The sequence below is a fragment of the Bos indicus genome, chromosome 6 (genome assembly GCF_029378745.1).
Source record: "Bos indicus isolate NIAB-ARS_2022 breed Sahiwal x Tharparkar chromosome 6, NIAB-ARS_B.indTharparkar_mat_pri_1.0, whole genome shotgun sequence".
NCBI lineage: Eukaryota > Metazoa > Chordata > Mammalia > Artiodactyla > Bovidae > Bos > Bos indicus.
The window spans coordinates 103,351,926-103,369,718 of NC_091765.1; the positions used below are offsets into that span (position 1 = coordinate 103,351,926).

General features: G+C 49.3%; 1 protein-coding gene and 1 long non-coding RNA gene across 7 annotated transcripts in view; one reads left to right on the forward strand and one right to left on the reverse strand.

The window, feature by feature from the left end:
* The window catches only part of LOC109560076 (epididymis-specific alpha-mannosidase-like), a 45,566-nt gene extending 43,068 nt beyond the window's left edge, over positions 1-2,498 (forward strand). For 5 of the 6 annotated variants that reach the window (XM_070791764.1, XM_070791760.1, XM_070791761.1 and 2 more), the window contains 2 exons: positions 899-1,019; positions 2,261-2,498. In XM_070791764.1, the coding sequence (XP_070647865.1) occupies positions 899-1,019; positions 2,261-2,358 (219 nt within the window). In that variant the 3' untranslated portion in view covers positions 2,359-2,498. Of the gene's footprint in view, positions 1-898; positions 1,020-2,260 lie in introns of those variants that run through there. The other variant, XR_011567269.1, reaches the window with a different exon arrangement.
* Positions 2,499-2,944: 446 nt separating this feature from the next.
* Positions 2,945-11,008, reverse strand: LOC139183672 (uncharacterized). Its single transcript, XR_011567270.1, has 3 exons — positions 10,865-11,008; positions 8,876-9,037; positions 2,945-5,215 (listed from the first exon to the last, which is right to left on the reverse strand). It is a non-coding gene; the product is annotated as an uncharacterized lncRNA (long non-coding RNA).
* Between the last annotated feature and the right edge of the window lie 6,785 nt (positions 11,009-17,793).

Sequence of the window (17,793 nt, forward strand, 5' to 3'; positions counted from 1 at the left end):
CAGTCTGCACTTTTTATGGAGCTCTGAGCTCTTTAGTCATCTCCTGCTCACAGGGAATTTCTGTAAATCTCTCTGTTGTTGCCTTGGTTTCACTGATACCTGTGGTCTCAACGCAATCTGGGAAAATCCCAACAACCCCACCCAGAGCCAACGTTATGGTACCTTCCCAATGTCCCCCTTTCACAGCTCTTACCATGGAGACAGGGGTGGGGGAATGATCTCTTTCCTTGCCTCACTTTCATCAGAGACAAGGCCAACTTCATCTTCCCACCTGACCTTCTCAGCGTGCTGGCCTTGTTTCTTCCTACTTGTCATCTCTTGCTCACGAGCTGGTACCAGCCTCAGAAGCAGATGTAGAGGTGGTGGGGGTAAGACAGGGGGGAACGGAGTGGGGATGGTAGCAGCAGCGGAGCCTCACCCTCCATGCTTTCTCCTGCCATCAGCACAGGGGAGCTCCTGCAGAACAACCCCCAGCCGTCTGGTCAGCAGACTGTCCTCTCCAGGGCAGGGCCAGAATGACTGCCCTGCCTTCCCTCTTTGCAGTCAGTGCATTTTGGGGAAAACGGGATGGATACCCAAGACTGACTGCATCCCAGGAGCATACAGGGCACCATCTGAGCATCTCCGGGAGGAGGGACTCAGTGATGAGAGCAGTTCTAAGTGCCTGCCACCTCCTGGCATGCCCATCCAGCTCAGCCCCACTGGGGAGAATGTGCCTCCCTGGCCTCAGTTTCTTCATCTATATAATGGGACTGCTGTTCTTTACATGGAGATTTACTCTGAGAATGACATGCAGGAAGATGTCATGCCCTGGGCCTGGGTGTTTCCATGCCTGCCACTGTTTTGTCCTCTGCTCTGGGGCTGGGTGCTCACCCCTCTCTGTGCTTCTGTCCTGCAGTCTGTGCTGCAGGGTCTGGGCTCTGTGGTGTCCGTGGAGGAGCGCTCGCTCACAGGGACCTGGGATGTGAGCACACTGCACCGCTGGCGTTGGCCAACTCAGGAACCTGGCTACCTCAGAGGTTTGTGCACCCCCGGTCCAGGCTGCCCCCCAGCCCGGGATTCCCTGCCTGCCCCTCACCTGGGCTCGGGAGCTGGACAGACCTGGCTCAGATCCCAACTCTGCCCCCTAAGACCTGTGTGACCCTGAACAAGCCGCTCTCCTTCTCTGAGTCTAAGCCTTCTTGAATCTACCACAGTAGGTTAAGGAAGGGTTCAATTCAATCTCCACTTGCCAGGACTCCACACAGAATGTGTGTGTGTGTCTGTGCGTGTGTGTTCGCGCGTGTGTGCACACATACACGCATGCGTGCACACATACGCGCATGCACACACGCCTACAGATATGTCCAAGATTACTATCCTGCCCAGAATGCAAGTGTACCCTCAGCAAGTTCTGACGTCTCCTGTGCATCACATCGCACACCCCACAGTTAGCTCTTGGAAACCGCTTCAGCCTGATTCATGCCTCTCAGTCTATACTTGTGCTGTTTCTTCTTGGAATGCCCTTGGACATCTGGACAGCTCCTAATCAAGCTCCCCCATGTTCAGGTTTGGGTCAGCTGCCTCCTTTGCTCTGTCTTTCCCCTCATTTTGATCTGATTCTTTATCTCTTCTTTGTCTACTGCACATAACATAGTCTGGGTACATAGTCACTATTTGGTAAATGGATGAATGGAAGGATGGTTGATAGGAAAAAAGGCTGTAAGAAAGGAAGGTAGGTAGATGGATGCTGGATGGGTGGATTATGGGTGATGGATGGATGATGGATGGATTGACAGATGACAGGAAGTAAGGAAGATGAATGAGCAATTTATGAATGGATAGAAGGAAGTGGAAGGAAGGAGAAAGGATGAAAGATGGATTGTTGAGTGGGTAGAAGTTGGATGGATGGATAGAAGTAAGAAAGATGGAGAGCAGCATGGATTTATGGATGGAAATGTGATGGATGAATGGATGGATGTAAGGAGGATGTATTGGTGGAGGATAGATGGATGGTTGGGTGGATGGACGATGGATGAATGGATGGAGGTTGGGTAGGTGAATGAGAATGAATGTATGTATGATTAGACCAAGAGATGGAAGAATGGTTGGATCGAAGGATGGGTGGATGAATGGATAAATAGATTTCATCCCAAGGGTGAAGCATGAAAGCGAGGGTGTAATAGGGAACAGTGTTGTGGGCGGATGCTGGAAAGAGGTGACCTGGGAAAGCTGGTGGCTCCAAGGGGCAACACTGGACAGATCATCTCTGTCCTCGCAGGCAATTCCAGCCATCCTTCACTGCACCCAGGGAGTTTCACCATCACCATCCATCCAAAGGAAATCCGGACGTTCTTCATTTACTTTAAAGAGAGATGAGCCCTTGGCAGATTCTGTGGCCCCAGGAAGAATAGCCAAGTGGAATGCTGAGCAGGAACAGCTGCCAATCTGGTGGGTGAAGGCAGGAAATGGATGGATGTGGGGTGTTTTTGTTTCTCAAATAAAAACTGTGTTAAGGATCTGTTTCTTCCCCTGCACACTAGAGCCAGCCTTCTCTCTCCCCTCCCTTCCTCTCATGAATGATACATACACGCTCACACTTCCTCCTCCATTCCAAGAGGCAAGACAGGAAGTTCCTCTAAAAACAGCAGGAATGCCCACAGTGGTGCCAAAATTCATCGGCCTGCAGGCCCTGTCAGTTCCCATCAGGACCAATGCTAAGCATGGCCCTACTGTGTGCGGCTGCCTTCCCAGGGTGGACCCAGGCTGGTGACACCGGCACCATGTCTCTATCTGTGGTCCACGTGCGGGAGCTTCAGCACTGAGCTCTGTGCATGAGGCCAAGCTGAGCGTCCAACCCCAGGCTCCTCACCTGTACCAGGGAGGCACCTGCCGAGCAAGAAGGCCTCCCAGCTCAGGCACCAGGAGAGGAAAGAAAACCGCACACCACATAAAACAGGGGACATTTAGTAGAAAAAGTATTAATGGCAAGAAAACTGTAATATCCACTCTCAGGGCTGTGGCCAAAGGATTAAAAACACATGCTGACCAGAAACTATCCCAGGCAAATTAAAGGAAGCATTGTTCACAGTCGCCAAAAGCTGGACACAGTTCAAGTGTCCATCCGTAATACTTGGATACACCAAACCTGCCACATGTACACAGTAGAATACTCCTCAATTATAAAAAGGAGCAGAGAATCTTATAATCATTATATGTAGTGAAGTACGCAGATACAAAAGAACACATACTGTCCAATTATGTTTATATGAATGTCCATATGTCCCAACTATTTAATGTTTATATAAATAGTCTAGTATGTTAGGGAGAAGGCAATGGAACCCCACTGCAGTGCTCTTGCCTGGAAAATCCCATGGATGGAGGAGCCTGGAAGGCTGCAGTCCCTGGGGTCACTGAAGGTTGGACACGACTGAGTGACTTCACTTTTCACTTTCCTGCATTGGAGAAGGAAGTGGCAACCCACTCCAGTGTTCTTGCCCAGAGAATCCCATGGACGGAGGAGCCTGGTGGGCTACAGTCCACGAGGTCGCAAAGAGTCGGACACCACTGAGTGACTTCACTCACTCAGTTTGCTCTGTGAAGCTCTGAGTGACTGAAGCTGTGTTTTCGGTCCCGAAGTGAAATTTTCTCCTTCAGAGATCACGAATCTGACACCGTTCACCATAAGCTATCATTATGATTCTTGAGATTCCCAAAACATCAACCAATCAGAGAGTGGTGCCTAAGCAGATCACACACCCTTCATCCCTCACTCCTACAGTTGTCTTATAAAAGCTCTTCCTTGAGAGCCATGAGCAAGTGAGGTCGTCTTTTCAGCAGGAGCTGCCTCTTCTCACTTAGTGTAGCACTTAAAAATGTGCTTTCCTTCATCACAACCCAGTGTTAGTAGATTGGCTTTTCTGTTCATCCTGCTAGCAGACCCAAGCTTTGGTTCAGTAACAGGACCTCTCTATGCAAGTATCTCTGCCCCGGAGGGCAGACGTGGTTGGGAGAAGAGGTGGGAGTGTTATAGAATCTAGCCAGTTTGCACAACGCAGAGCAAGACAAATGCTGAGACACTGAGGTTTGAAGCAGAGGAAGGGCTTATTCATTAGGCAGCTAAGGGAGGAAATGGAAACAAATCTCTAATCCACTTCCCTGCAGGCAGGGGCTCAGGGGATTTATGGGATAAAGAAGCAGGCTGGTCTGACCAGTGGGGAGCATGGAAGTGGTGATCATAAATATGAAAAAGATGAGATACTTGTCATTCTGGGCAGGCACAGCAAAGCTACAATTTCTCCATGTTCAGAAACCAGCAGGGTCAGCATGCTCTAAAAGTGGAGTTTTTGGCCCCTTGATGTCAAAAGGTCATTGAGTGGACATTCTCACATCCACAGGTAAGGGGTTGATTGTCCTAACCAGTCTTAACTGGCTGGAGCATGCGCTGGACACCGCGGACTCCGAGCTCCTGAAAAACAACTTACTGCTGTTTACTCAGCAAACATCTTACTGTTTAATCTAAGTAATATTTGGAGGATGCGCAAGTCTTTTCTGGTAACAGTTAAAGCAAGCTGACAGTGAGAGGTGACCAGTGTAATACACCTAACTGATCACTCTCTTTTTAGTAGCAGGGAAATCTGGGATGGATTGCCAAATCTGATGTCCCCATGTTGGGACTTAGGTTAAACTCTTTCACTTCTGTTGGCTTACGGTCCTCTCTGTAAAGTGTGGTCATGGCCATCAACTCCATGGACCCTCAGGGATTCAGCTGGATGATGGATGTGAAACTGTCTTCTTTTAATTGTGGTAAAATATATAGGTGAAATATATAAAACATACAGGTGGAAGTAGTGACAGATTTCCTCTTCTTGGGCTCTAAAATCACTGTGGATGGTGATTGCAGCCATGAAATCAGAAGACAATTGCTTCTTGGCAGGAAAGCTATGACAAACCTCGACAGTGTGTTGAAAAGCAGAGACATTTCTCTGTCAACAAAGGTCCGTATAGTTAAGGCTAGGGTCTTTCCAGTGGTCACCTGTGGTTGTGAGAACTGAACTGGGGGAAAAAAAAAGCAGAACATCAAAGAATTGATGCCTTTCAACTGTGGTACTGGAGAAAACTCCTGAAAGTCCTTTGCATAGCAAGGAGATCAAACCAGTCAATCTTAAGGGAAATGAACCTTGAGTACTCGTTGGAAGGACTGATGCTGAAGCTGAATCTCCAGTATTTTGGCCATCTGAGGGCAGAAGGAGAAGAGAGCGTCAGAGGATGAGATGGCTGGATGGCATCACTGATGCAACGGACATGAACTTGGGCAAACCTCGGGAGATGTTGAAGGACAGGGAAGCCTGGCGTGCTGAAGTCCATGGGGTGCAAAGAGTTGGACACGACTGGGTGACTGAATAACAACAACAACATATAGGACATGAAACTTATTTAACTTTTTAAGTGAGCAACTCAGTGGCATTGAATACATTCGCAAAGATATGAGCCCTCACCTGTACCTATTTCTGGACATTTTATCATGCAGAACAGAAGCTCTATACCCATTAAATAGCGGCCTTCATGTTCAGGGACCAGAGCTGCTGGTCTCAGTTTCTGGAAGGAGCAGACCCACTCCAGTCTGCCTGGCGGATACTGAGCCCCCTGTGTGGGCATCGATCTGCTTCACCTTCCTCCTCAGGTCCACTTCCTCCTGTCTTCCTGTGGAACCCACCTAGAGTTCTCCCCTTCCTGCTCAGCCTCAGAAAGACCAGCAGTCTGGGTTGCCCGGCATGATCCCACCCAGCGCCCCCCTCTCTCCTGCATGATCTTACCATGCACCCTCCCTCTCTGCTGCGTTTGGGCCATGTCTCACTTGGTGAGGCAGTGGAGCTGCAAACTGAGTTGTAAGCTCATTTACTCATTTGGCACACAGTTTAGGGAGCTCCCTGTGGACAGCACTGTGCCCACCATGGAGGTCTCCACAGTGAATAAGGAGACCTGGACCCCTGCCTCATAGAGCTTCCATCTGATGGGGTGAGTTAGACAATAAACAGAATAAATCGGTGAATGATTAGCAGCCTGGATGGTGATGGGGTGGTGGAGAGCACAGATCTGGAAAGGGGATGTGTGGTCTGGGGGGTGGCACCCTGTGCTATGAATTACCGGATCAAAACTATAAAGAAAGCTGAGGGCCCAAGAACTGATGCTTTTGAACTGTGGTGTTGGAGAAGACTCTTGAGAGTCCCTTGGACTGCCAGGATATCCAACCAGTCCATCCTAAAAGAGATCAGTCCTGGGTGTTCATTGGAAAGACTGATGTTGAAGCTGAAACTCCAATATTTTGGCCATCTGATGGGAAGAACTGACTCATGGAAAAGATCCTGATGCTGGGAAAGATTGAAGGTGGGAGGAGAAGAGAATGACAGAGGATGAGATGGTTGGATGGCATCACCGACTCAATGGACATGGGTTTGAGTAAACTCTGGGAGTTGATGATGGACAAGGAGGCCTGGTGTGCTGCAGTTCATGGGGTCAAAAGAGTCAGACACGACTGAGTGACTGAACTGAACTGAACTGAAAAGCTCTGAGGGACATGAGGGGTGAGCCATGTAGAGACATAAGGGGAGAGTAGGAGTCTAGGGGGAGAAGGAAATGGCAACCTACTCCAGTGTTCTTGCCTGGAGAATCCCAGGGATGGGGGAGCCAGGTGGGCTGCCGTCTATGGGGTCGCACAGAGTCGGACACGAGTGAAGCGACTTAGCGGCAGCAGCAGGAGTCTAGGGAGAGGCCTGGCCAGTGCCACAGTCCTGAGGCAGAGAAGCCTGTTACGCTCTATGGGCCACAAAAGGCCCAGTAGGTCACTGGAAGGATTTTGACTCCAAATCAAAATGAGCTGGGAAGACTCCATAAGCTGCCCTCAGAGGGGCACAAGGTCCAAGGTCCATTTCAGCAGCACCCACGGAGGGGGCCTCACGCTGTTCAACACCTAGTCCAGGCTTATCCTCTGGGGTCCTTCCTGCCTCTCACCCCTCTCCCACGTACCCATTTTCCTTCTTCCCTTTTCTCTCCTATCCTCATATTAACTAAGAAAATTAATGCAGGTGGCTGCAAATAAGAATGTTATTTGTGGTCTTCGGAACCTCACAGTTCTGGAGATGCAGACTGCAGTAATCCTGAAAGAGTGTTTGGGGAAGAAAAAGAGTCAGAGGCTTTGAAGATAATAAGCCATGAAGTTGTTGAAGCTGTTTGGCAAGAACTCTGACTGATGCTGCCATGAGTCAGAAAATATTTGCCATGCATTCTAACCTGTTCCTTAGCCTGCATCTCAGACCCTGCAGATTCATTGCCTCAGGTCCTAATGTGTGAAATGAAGATAATTCCCACCTCCCTTGATGGCTTTGAGGATTCCATGAGGCCAGGGAACGACCATCACCATCAAAAGTCAGTAATTAACAATGTTCCCTTTGCTGCCACACCCCCAGCAGTATCTATGGCTCTTCTGTGGCATCAATACTCCTGTGCCTCCTCTGGGCAGAGGAGGTAGTTGTCACTCCTGTGAGTGACCCACATCTAACCCTCTCATTGGGAAAAACCCTTGACTTTATGAAGCAGAGCTCTCCTCCCACTATGCAAATGGAGGAGAAAATGATGGACATCCTTCCTCCTGGTGTTGCTGTGGCAACCTAGGCTCTGCCTGTCCCTTGCACTGCCTCAGACATTGACTCAGAATCCAGTGAGGTAAGGATCCAGGAATGGTGGGGAAGGAGGTAGGGTCAGTGTGGGTCCCCAAAGGTGGAAGCAGCCATGGTAATCACTGCGGATTTCCATGGTCCCTTCCTTTTGCAACCTGGAAGATGCAAACGTCCAAGTATCAAAGTGTGTGTGTGTTAGTCGCTCAGTCGTGTCTGACTCTTTGTGACCCCATGGACTGTAGCCCTCCAGGCTCTTGCATTCATGAAAATTTCCAGGCAAGAATACTGGAGTGGGTTGCCACTGTCTTCTCCAGGAGATCTTCCCAACCCAGGGATTGAACCTGGATCTCCCACGTTGCAGGCAGACTCTTTACCATCTGAGCCAATGATCAAAGTGTGGAAAGCTTAAATCATATGTTTACTAAACCTAAATATGGATGTCTTTCACATGCCTGCAGTCACCAAGATTTATGGAGACTTAAAGAGCTCCTTTACTGTCTGAGCCACCAGGGAAGCTCCATTAAATAATTTTCTTGTGTGCATGCTAAGTTGCTTCAGTCGTGTCTGACTGTTTGCAACTCTATGGACTGTAGCCCGCCAGGCTCCTCTGTCCATGGGGATTCAATACTAAAGGAGCTCCACCTGGTGTCATAATTGCAGGACCAAGAACAGCAGCTGCCTTAGGCGACTGCGCCCTCTAATGGCCATTATGAAAAAGAGCAGGGCACGAGAGGGGTTCTCAAACTGGTCAGTATCTTCCTGGAAAAGGGTGGGTTGGCATAGGAAGGGGGAGAAGGAAAGATGGCAGAACGGGATGACAATGACCCCCATCAGAGAAAAGTGTGTGTGCTGTGTGCTAAGTCGCTTCAGTCGTGTCTGACTCTGCAAGTGGATGGACCATAGCCCGCCAGTCTCCTCTGTCCATGGAATTCTCCAGGCAAGAATATTGGAGTGGGTTGCCATGACCTCCTCCAAGGGATCTTCCTGACCCAGGGATCAAACCCAGGTTTCCTGAATTGCAAGCAGATTCTCTACCATCTGAGCCACCAAGGAAATCTGGGAAAGCAGTCATTCTAAATGTTTCTAACGTCCCAATTTCATCTGAGAATCTGGGTGGGGGACCTAGCCCTCAGATTATTAAGATACCTGCTCATATTCAGCCATGGCATCACTCAGATTAAAAAACTATCAAGATTTTGCTGCACTGGCTACATCCTTACCTTCTTCCTTTTGTTCTTCTCCCGTGACTGGAGGGTTTTGTTGTTGTTGTTTTTTTATTGGAGGCTAATTACTTTACAATATTGTATTGGTTTTGCCATACATCAACATGAATCCGCCAAGTGAAATCACCTCTTCACGTCAGTGTAATGACATTATCTCACCTGAAAAAAGTAACAATTCCTTGGAATCAGCAGGTAGGGTTTGAGGTCTCATTTTCTCTGCTGGGATCCTGTACATTTATTTATGTGTATCCACCCATTCCTACCTGGAGTTTTCTATGAGATTAGCATCTGATTAAGAGACGTCAGTGCAGTAGATGCCCTCCCCGTGGGGGTGGGTCTCATGCAATCTGTTGAGGGCCCAATAGGACCAAGAGGTGTGTGTGTGTGTTGGTGGGGTGGGTAATTCTCTGTCCCCTGGAGCTCTCCAACCTCTCCTATCCTCAGACATCCCTGTTCCTGCTTCTCAGAATTTTGGACTCAGATCAGGACTTAACACCATCACCCGCCAATTCCCAGACCTTTGGCCTTGAACTGAGTTACACCAGCAGCTCTCCTACTTCTTCAGATTCCAACCCAGAACTGGCACTAAAGCAGGCGAAAGCGACTAGGGTGGGGTTGGGGAGAAGGAGGCAGGGCTGAACTCCAGGGTCTTGGTGAGGTGAGCAGCTGAGTCGCCCTCTAGGGAGGGAGGGAGGGAGGAAAGGCAGGCTCGGGGGGCCCAGATTTGTCCTGGGGCAGGTGAAGTCCAGCGGCCTGCTCAGTGCCTCTTGGGTGTACGTTTAGGAGGGAGTGGAATACAAGAGGCCCACACATCACCTCTTTGCCAGACTTGGAGCTAATGAAAAGGCAGATCCAAACAGGGGCAGAAGGGACATCAAAAATAGCAGCCTTGTGACCAAGGAAGCTGATAGTGGAAAATACAGTTTAAGTTTGGGGACAAAGGGCTCCCCAGGTTGAGCCCCAGAATCAGCCAGATTCACCCTGAACCCAGGCAGCCCTGGAGCGCAGACCACCCCATTCCATGACACCCAGGCAGGGAGAAGCATATGCTCAGCCCTCCGGGAGCACAGGAGCTGGGATCTGAAGGCTGTCTGCCCAGCTTCCAAACCCACGTATTTTTCCACCTTCCCAAACCAGGGTTGTTGGCTGAAACGCTGAATGTAGAAAGGAGGACCATGGAGAGGGGATGTGTCTCTAGGAGGGCTTCCCAGACAGCCCGTGAGATAGCACCATCTCTCTCCTGCTTCCTAGCAACACAGAAGCTCTTAGAACCTGTTTCCTCGTTTACAAAATGGGGGTGATGAATAAATACTCAGAGTGGGTGAGTGAAAGTCACTCAATGGTGTCGGACTCTTGGTGACCCCTGGGCTGTTGCCCACCAGACTCCTCTGTCCATGGAATTCTCCAGGCAAGAGTACTGGAATGGGTAACCCTTCCCTTCTCCAGAGGATGTTCCCAAGCCAGGGATCAAATCCAGGTTTCCTGCATGGCAGGAGATTTCTTTACCATCTGAGCCACCAGGGAGCCCACTGATCATAATAACAGTGCCTACCACATAAGGAATCTACCTGCCAGCACTTTCCCTGGTCACACATACTCTTCATATGATCCCTGAGAAATAGTCATTCTTATGACTGTCGCATGGAGGAGACAACGAGGTTCAGAAAGGTTAAGTAAGTTGCCTGAGCTCGCCCAGCTACCAAGTTGTTTAGCCTGGCTTTGGACAATGTGGCTGCTCCGAGGGCACCCTTCTGTGCTGAGATCCAGCATGGTGTCTGTCACACAGGGCGGCTGTCCCGCCGTGGTCCCTGGGGTTGGAATACTGGAGTGGGTAGCCTATCGTTTCTCCAGCGGATCTTCCCGACCCAGGAATCGAACCGGGGTCTCCCGCATTGCCGGCAGATTCTTTACCAGCTGAGCCACCAAGGGAAGCCCTGAACATCATCAGGGAAGGCCAATCCTACCCCTGACCCAGGGCCTGCTTACCTTTGCCGGGTCAGCCACCCGGTGGCCTCGCTGGGGAGGAGCGTGGGGGTCCACACTGGGCTCTCTTTCTGGCCACCGGGGCCTGGGGAAGGGGAAGGCTGTACCAGGTCTCTTTCTGGGAGTGTGAAGAGCTGTGGGGGAGCCAACTGCAGCAGAGCTTTTTAAAGAAAACTGTGCTTGTCTATAAATAGCGCCTGACGCTTCTGAGCTCCTGACATTTCTGGGATGGCAGTGGGTAGCACCCTGCTGCACCCTGCTCACTGTGACTGTCGGGTGATTGCAGAGTGGAAAGGAGTCGGGGCCAGCTGGGTCAGGACTTCAGGAGGCAGCGACATCTCCCACGGAAACTTAATGGCGATGATGTTGTCAGCTGTTCCTTTTGCCAAGTAAGAACTTCTCCAAACAGCATCACTTATCACCATGATCATGTCATAAAACAAATACTGTGTTAATGCCAGAAAAGTAGAAATTGCATAATCTTGGAATGAAAGGCAGGTCAGTAAGTGGAATATATTTTTTTAATGGAAAATTCAGCACAGGGCCTTAGCTATTCTAATTCTTCCAGAATCTGATGGAAACAGTGATGGACAACACAAGCCTCTGGGGGCCTGTTGGTGGGGAGTCCCAGAGCCCGAAGTTTTGAGGTGCTGAGCACACCTGGAGAGGTGGAAGGGTGGACAGATGGACAGATGGACAAAGCTGGGAGGCTGGACATCATGCTGGGCCCTGTGGGTGTGGGGCTGAAAGGAGAACCAGCCGCTCTCTGAGATGTAACTTGCTTCTCTGCAAACAGGGATGGTGATCCCCACCTCGCAGGATGGTGCGGAGGCCAAACAAGGCAGTGATGAGAATTTGCTGGAGCTCTGCTGTGCAGACAAGGAGTGCTCTCCATGGTCCACTTTGCAGGCTGCGCAGTGAGCGTGGTCCCCGGGCCCCTGGAGTTGCCGTGTCAGGGTTCTGGAGTTGCAGTGGAAATGGTGGGCAGCTGAGAGCACACAGACTCGTTTCCTGAGGATGCCTGCCATAAACAGCAATCATCAACATTGATATGACTTGAATGGTGCTCCCTCGAAATATAAGTTGAAGGAAGTGCTCACGCCTGGTGCTTCGGAACATGACCTCACTTTGATATTGGGTCATGGCATATATAGTTAGTTAAGATGCAGTCATACCGGATTAGGTGAGCCCCAATCCAATATGACTGGTGTCCTGGTAACAAAAGCCACCCACGAAGAAGGCCGCGTGACAAGGCAGGACGCGATCTCAGTGCTGCAGCTACAAGTCAAGAAAGCCAAGGGTGCCGAGGGGCAGGCCAGGAAGGATCCTCCAACACCTCAACTTCAGACTTCTGGCCTCCAGAGTTTTGTGACAACACATGGTTACAACAGCCTTGGAAACTGATGCTAATGCCTAATGCAGGTTGGGTACCCAGTAAGAACTTGATAAATGTCTGCTGAAGGGATGATGTTTATCAAGTGCCTGTTATGTAAGAGGACTTCCCATGTGGCTCAGTGGTAAAGAATCCACCTGCAGGAGACGCAGGAGAGCTGGGTTCAATCCCTGGGTCGGAAAGATCCACTGGAGAAGGAAATGGCAACCCACTCCAGTATTCTTGCCTGGAGAATCCCATGGACAGAGGAGTCTCGCAGGCGATAGTCCATGGGGTCACAATGAGTCACACTCAACTGGGCGACTGAGCACACACGTGCTGATCTGTGGGCGTGACACTGTATAACAGGCACTGGGCTGAGGATCTGATGAGAGCTGAACTTTCCCGTGTGTTCTCATTTCATGCAGGAGAAAACCAAGACACAGAGGGACAAACCTCTAACCAGGGTCACATAAGCAGCTCTAAGTCCAGAGCCCTGGCCGCCCAGCAGTGCAATAGTGCCTCCCCGCTGGTTGCACAGTACACAGCAGGTGTTCAATAAATGCTGACTGCCCCATGCATGTTATCTACTTTTCCCCAGTTATGCTGAGAAGGTTCTGGGGTGCTACACCACTGTTTGGTTTTCAAGCAAAAGAAGAATTTTCTTTCCCACCTTAGGCTTCCAGGATGTCTGGTTTGCTCATTGAGATTCACCAAGTAAGAGCTGATTTGATTATACCTTTAAAACTGCCACTTCTTCCAAGAGGTCTTTTGTGATCAGCCCTCATCTGTATTAGCATCCTGCTGTAGATTGAATTATGTCCTGGCAAAAGATATGTTAAGGTCATAAACTCTGCTGCTGCTGCTGCTGCTAAGTTACTTCAGTCGTGTCCGACTCTGTGCGACCCCATAGACGGCAGCCTACCAGGCTCCCCCATCCCTGGGATTCTCCAGGCAAGAACACTGGAGTGGGTTGCCATTTCCTTCTCCAATGTATGGAAGCGAAAAGTGAAGAACACTGGAGTGGGTTGCCATTTCCTTCTCCAATGTATGGAAGCGAAAAGTGAAAGAGAAGTCGCTCAGTCGTGTCCGACTCTTAGCAACCCCATGGACTGCAGCCCACCAGGCTCCTCCATCCATGGGATTTTCCAGGCAAGAGTACTGGAGTGGGGTGCCATTGCCTTCTCCGTCATAAACTCTAGTATCTATGAATATGACCTAATTTGGAAATAGGGTCTTTGCAGATGGAAACAAATTTAGATAAAGTGAATGTGTTAGTCGCACAGTCATGTCCAACTTTTGCAGTCTCATGGACTGTAGCCCTCCAGGTTCCTCTGTCCATGGGATGTCTCCAGGCAAGAGTACTGGAATGGGTTGCCAATCCCTTCTCTAGGGGATCTTCCGGACCCAGAGATTGAACCCAGGTCTCCTGCATTGCAGGCATTCTTTAACATCTGAGCCACCAGAAAAGCCACTGGCCATGATAGATGAAGGTGGGCCCTCAGTCAACATGATGGGCGTCCTTATAAGAAGAGGCATGGAGACACACAAGGAAAATACCATGTGATGAAGGAGGCAGAGATTATAGTGATGCATTTAAGAGCCAAGGAATGCCAAGGCTTGCCGGTAACCACCACAGCTGAGAGGGAGTCCTAGAAGAGAATTTCCCTGAGCCTCCAGGCAGAGAGTAGTCCAGTGCTCATCTTGATTTCAGACTTCTGGCTTCAGAACTAAGAAAGGATATATTTCTGTTGTTTGAAGTCACCTGGTTTGTGGTGCTTTGTTATAGCAGCCCCAGGAAATGAATACATACTCCAAGCTTTGTTGCAAGCTGACTGTGTTCATCCTGTTCTAAACTCCATCCCCCATCCTTTCAGAATATTCTAGAACTCGGGTATCTGACTGTCCTCGATTCAATAGTTCAGATGATGTGAACATTCTCCCCTCTGTGCATTGCAGTACGTTACACCCCTGTGTGTGCAGGGCAGGGAGGTGCACTTCTAGAATAATCTAGAGCTCTGAAATCTGCCAATAGTGGGTTAAGTAAATGCTCAGCTCTGTCACTTATACGCACTAAGAACTTGGGCCCACCAGGCAACCTCTCAAGCCACCTCTTCCATAAAAGTGACCACAATGGCACTGCCTTAAGAGGGATGAGGATTAAGTAGGACAGAGGTGCAAACACCTGGACAGTACCTGATTGTACCTGGTCTTCCATAAATGCTTCTTGAATTTAACTGAATACAATGACAAATCTCCCAGTGGGTGGTTCATTCAATTGCTGTTGTTGTTCAGTCACTCAGTTGTGTCCAACTCTTTGTGACCTCATGGACTGCAGCACGCCAGACTTCCCTGTCCTTCACTAACTCCCGGAGTTTGCTCTTGCTCATGCCCATTGAGTCATCCAACCATTTCATCCTCTGTCACCTGCTTCTCCTCCTGGCTTCAATCCAGAGGATGGTTCATTCAATAGATGAAATTAAGTTTCGGTTAATATCATAGGCTCACAAAATTGAAAAGATTAATTGCACAATATTTTCACCTGCTATTTAGATCCATGGGAAAAAGACTTACTCAATTATACATGGTTTTGTACTTTCTAAAATGAAAAAAAAAGTCAAAGGGAGGTAAGTTATTTTTTCCTTACATAAAATTAATTCGCTGCTCATTAACATGGTTCTCCTTTTGTAGTCTTCAGCTTCCTAAATATAAGCACACCCCATCTGAATTTGAACATTTTTAGAGTGCCTCAGAATTAGTGTTGATTTAATTTATTTCACCAGAGATTTGCAAAATATTTGCCTAAGTTATTTTGAACTGTCGGTGATTCATTCAGGGAGAGAAAAGGTGGTGTCTGCAAAGCGGGCGCTCCCTAATGCACAAAACTGAGCAAACGAGGAGGAGACGGGGCTTGCGGGGACCCCTCCCCATCCTCTCCCCTTCCAGGGGCACCCTTCCCGCACTGCCAGGGGCTCCTCCTGTGTGCAAGTGTTTCCTGAGTCCGCACTGCCCAGAGAGGAAAGCTGAAGCTCCTTGGCTCAGCTGGGATGCCCTCTGTGAACTGGTCCAGTCTCGTCACCCTCACAGAGCACCTGTCTCCTCTGGGACTTCCCAGGCGAAAGTCACTCAGTCGAGTCCTACTCTTTGTGACCCCATTGATATACAGTCCATGGGATTCTCCAGGCCAGAATAGTGGAATGGATAGCCATTCCCTTCTCCAAGGGATCTTCCCAAACCAGGGATCGAACCCAGGTCTCCCACATTGTAGGTGGATTCTTTACCAGCTGAGCCACCAGGGAAGCCTAAGAATACTGGAGTGGGTAGCCTATCTCTTCTCCAGCGGATCTTCCCGACCCAGGAATTGAACCGACGTCTTCTGCATTGCAGGTAGATTCTTTACCCGCTGAGCTACAAGGGAAGCCCCCTTCCCAGATGGTGCGGTGGTAAAGAATCTGCCTGCCAGTGCAGGAGATGCAGGAGACACGGTTCGACCCCTGGGTGGGAACGGTCCCCTGGCGTGGGAAATGGCAACCCACTCCAGTATTCTTGCCTGTAAAATCCCATGGACAGCGGAGCCGAGCGTGGTCCATGCGGTTGCAAAGAGTAAGACGCCACTGAGCGACCAACACTTCACTCTTCATTCTCAGCTGCTTCACTCCAGCCCGCCACCCAGTGGCTCAGAGCCGCCGAACAGGCATTAGTCTGCACAGCCCCTTTATCAAAGCCCCTGCCTCCAAGTTCCTGTGGAGCCTCCCATTTCCTAGGAAGTCATTCATTTGCTCTCTCCTCACCCTCATTCTCGGGGTGGGAAGATCCCCTGGAGGAAGGCATGGCAACCCACTCCAGTATTTCTCGCCTGGAGAATCCCATAGACAGAGGAGCCTGGGGGTCTACAGTCCATGGGATTACGAAGAGTCGGATCAGACTGAAGCGACTCAGCACGCAGGCACACCCCTCCTTCCCAACCGGTGAAGGCTGCTCTGAGCTCACCCATCCTCCCCTCCTCCTGTCTGCTCCACAGTTCCCGAAAGACAAAAACTGTTCCAACAGACCCCATCCCATCCCAGGGTCTGTTTGTCCTACTGAATTGAAAAACAAGGCCTCCAGGAATGAGTTTATTCATTAATACCTGAGGTCCTCAAAACTGAATATATTTTTGAGTGGGAGTTGGTTAAGTGTGTGTGAATGAATGAATGAATTAGTAGTGAGTGGGTGACTGAATCAAGTGTTCTCCTTGGTAAGATTTTCTAGCTCTAAGATGTAATCATAATAACGGCAAGTCTTTTTTAAAACCTCACCATGAGAGCAAATTTAATTATATCATTTATAAAATTCCCCAAGATGCCATAAAGTGCAGTGAAGTCTTTTCTATAATCCTGATATGACCAGCTAAGGCTGTTAAATCAGAATTTTATAAGCGTGGTTTTCCTGGATCTGACTTCACCAATACTTATCATAAGATGATACATTTGTTTTGAAGTGAGAGGAACAGAACTGAAATCAACAGTTCATAGGCACTTTGTCAAGCGCCATGCTGGGCTTTTTTATATACGTTCCATCATTGTACAAAATGCTGGGCCCAGGTGATGCTTCATCCTCAACGTTTTCCTCGCCAGTCATTGCCATCACCATCAACATCATACCATTAGCATCATCACCATCCTCAGAAGCTGCACCCCCATTGCAGCACCCCCACCACCACCTCCACCACCATCATCATCACCATCATCACTACCATCACCACCATCATCATTATAACCATAACAACTAACATCTATGGAGCACTTCCTCTATGTCAGCCACTGGTCTGTATATTTAACAAGTGTTTTTCAGGTAATCCTCACATACAACCCATAAAATAGACCCAAATATAGCCTCAATTTTTCTAGATGAGGAAATTAGGATAAGCTCTGGGATTTTCTCAAATATGCATCTAGTGGAAGGAATGGCAAAACCACAGAACAACAGGGCATGCAGGACGGGAGTGCTCTTCCAAAACATTCTGCAGCTAAAACAAGCAGGCGGCCTTGGAGGTCAATCCCAGAGAAGGCAAGCTCAGAGCAATGAACACAGCAGCCGTTAGTAGAACGAAATTCAGCCTTCCTGTGAAATCTCTACAGCATCAACATTTGCCCCCAACCTTGGTTTCCTACACAGTCCATGGGGTTGCAAAGAGTCGGACACGACTGAGCGACTTCACTTTCACTTTGGTGTCCTAAAGTTGCTGATGGTCAGAGATAGGAAGGGCCCCAGCATCAGCCAGGCCAAGTGCTTTACATTACAGCTGAGAAAACCAAGGCCCAGAACTAAAGTGACGGTTGTTCCCGTGTCAGCTTGTATTACCCTTAACAGCCAGCTCCCTCAGACCCCTGAGGGTTCCAGATAATCCTTGAATGACAGCGGTGTGTCCCCCACCGGGGCTATTGAACCACTCACCCAGAGGTGCCCAGAGCTATGCACCAGCAGGACCTGGGACTAGTAGTCATTCAGGGCAAGGTCCCAACATACCCCCAGACTCAGTTCAAAGGAAACTTCCCTGTTGGTCACACAGAACCTTAAG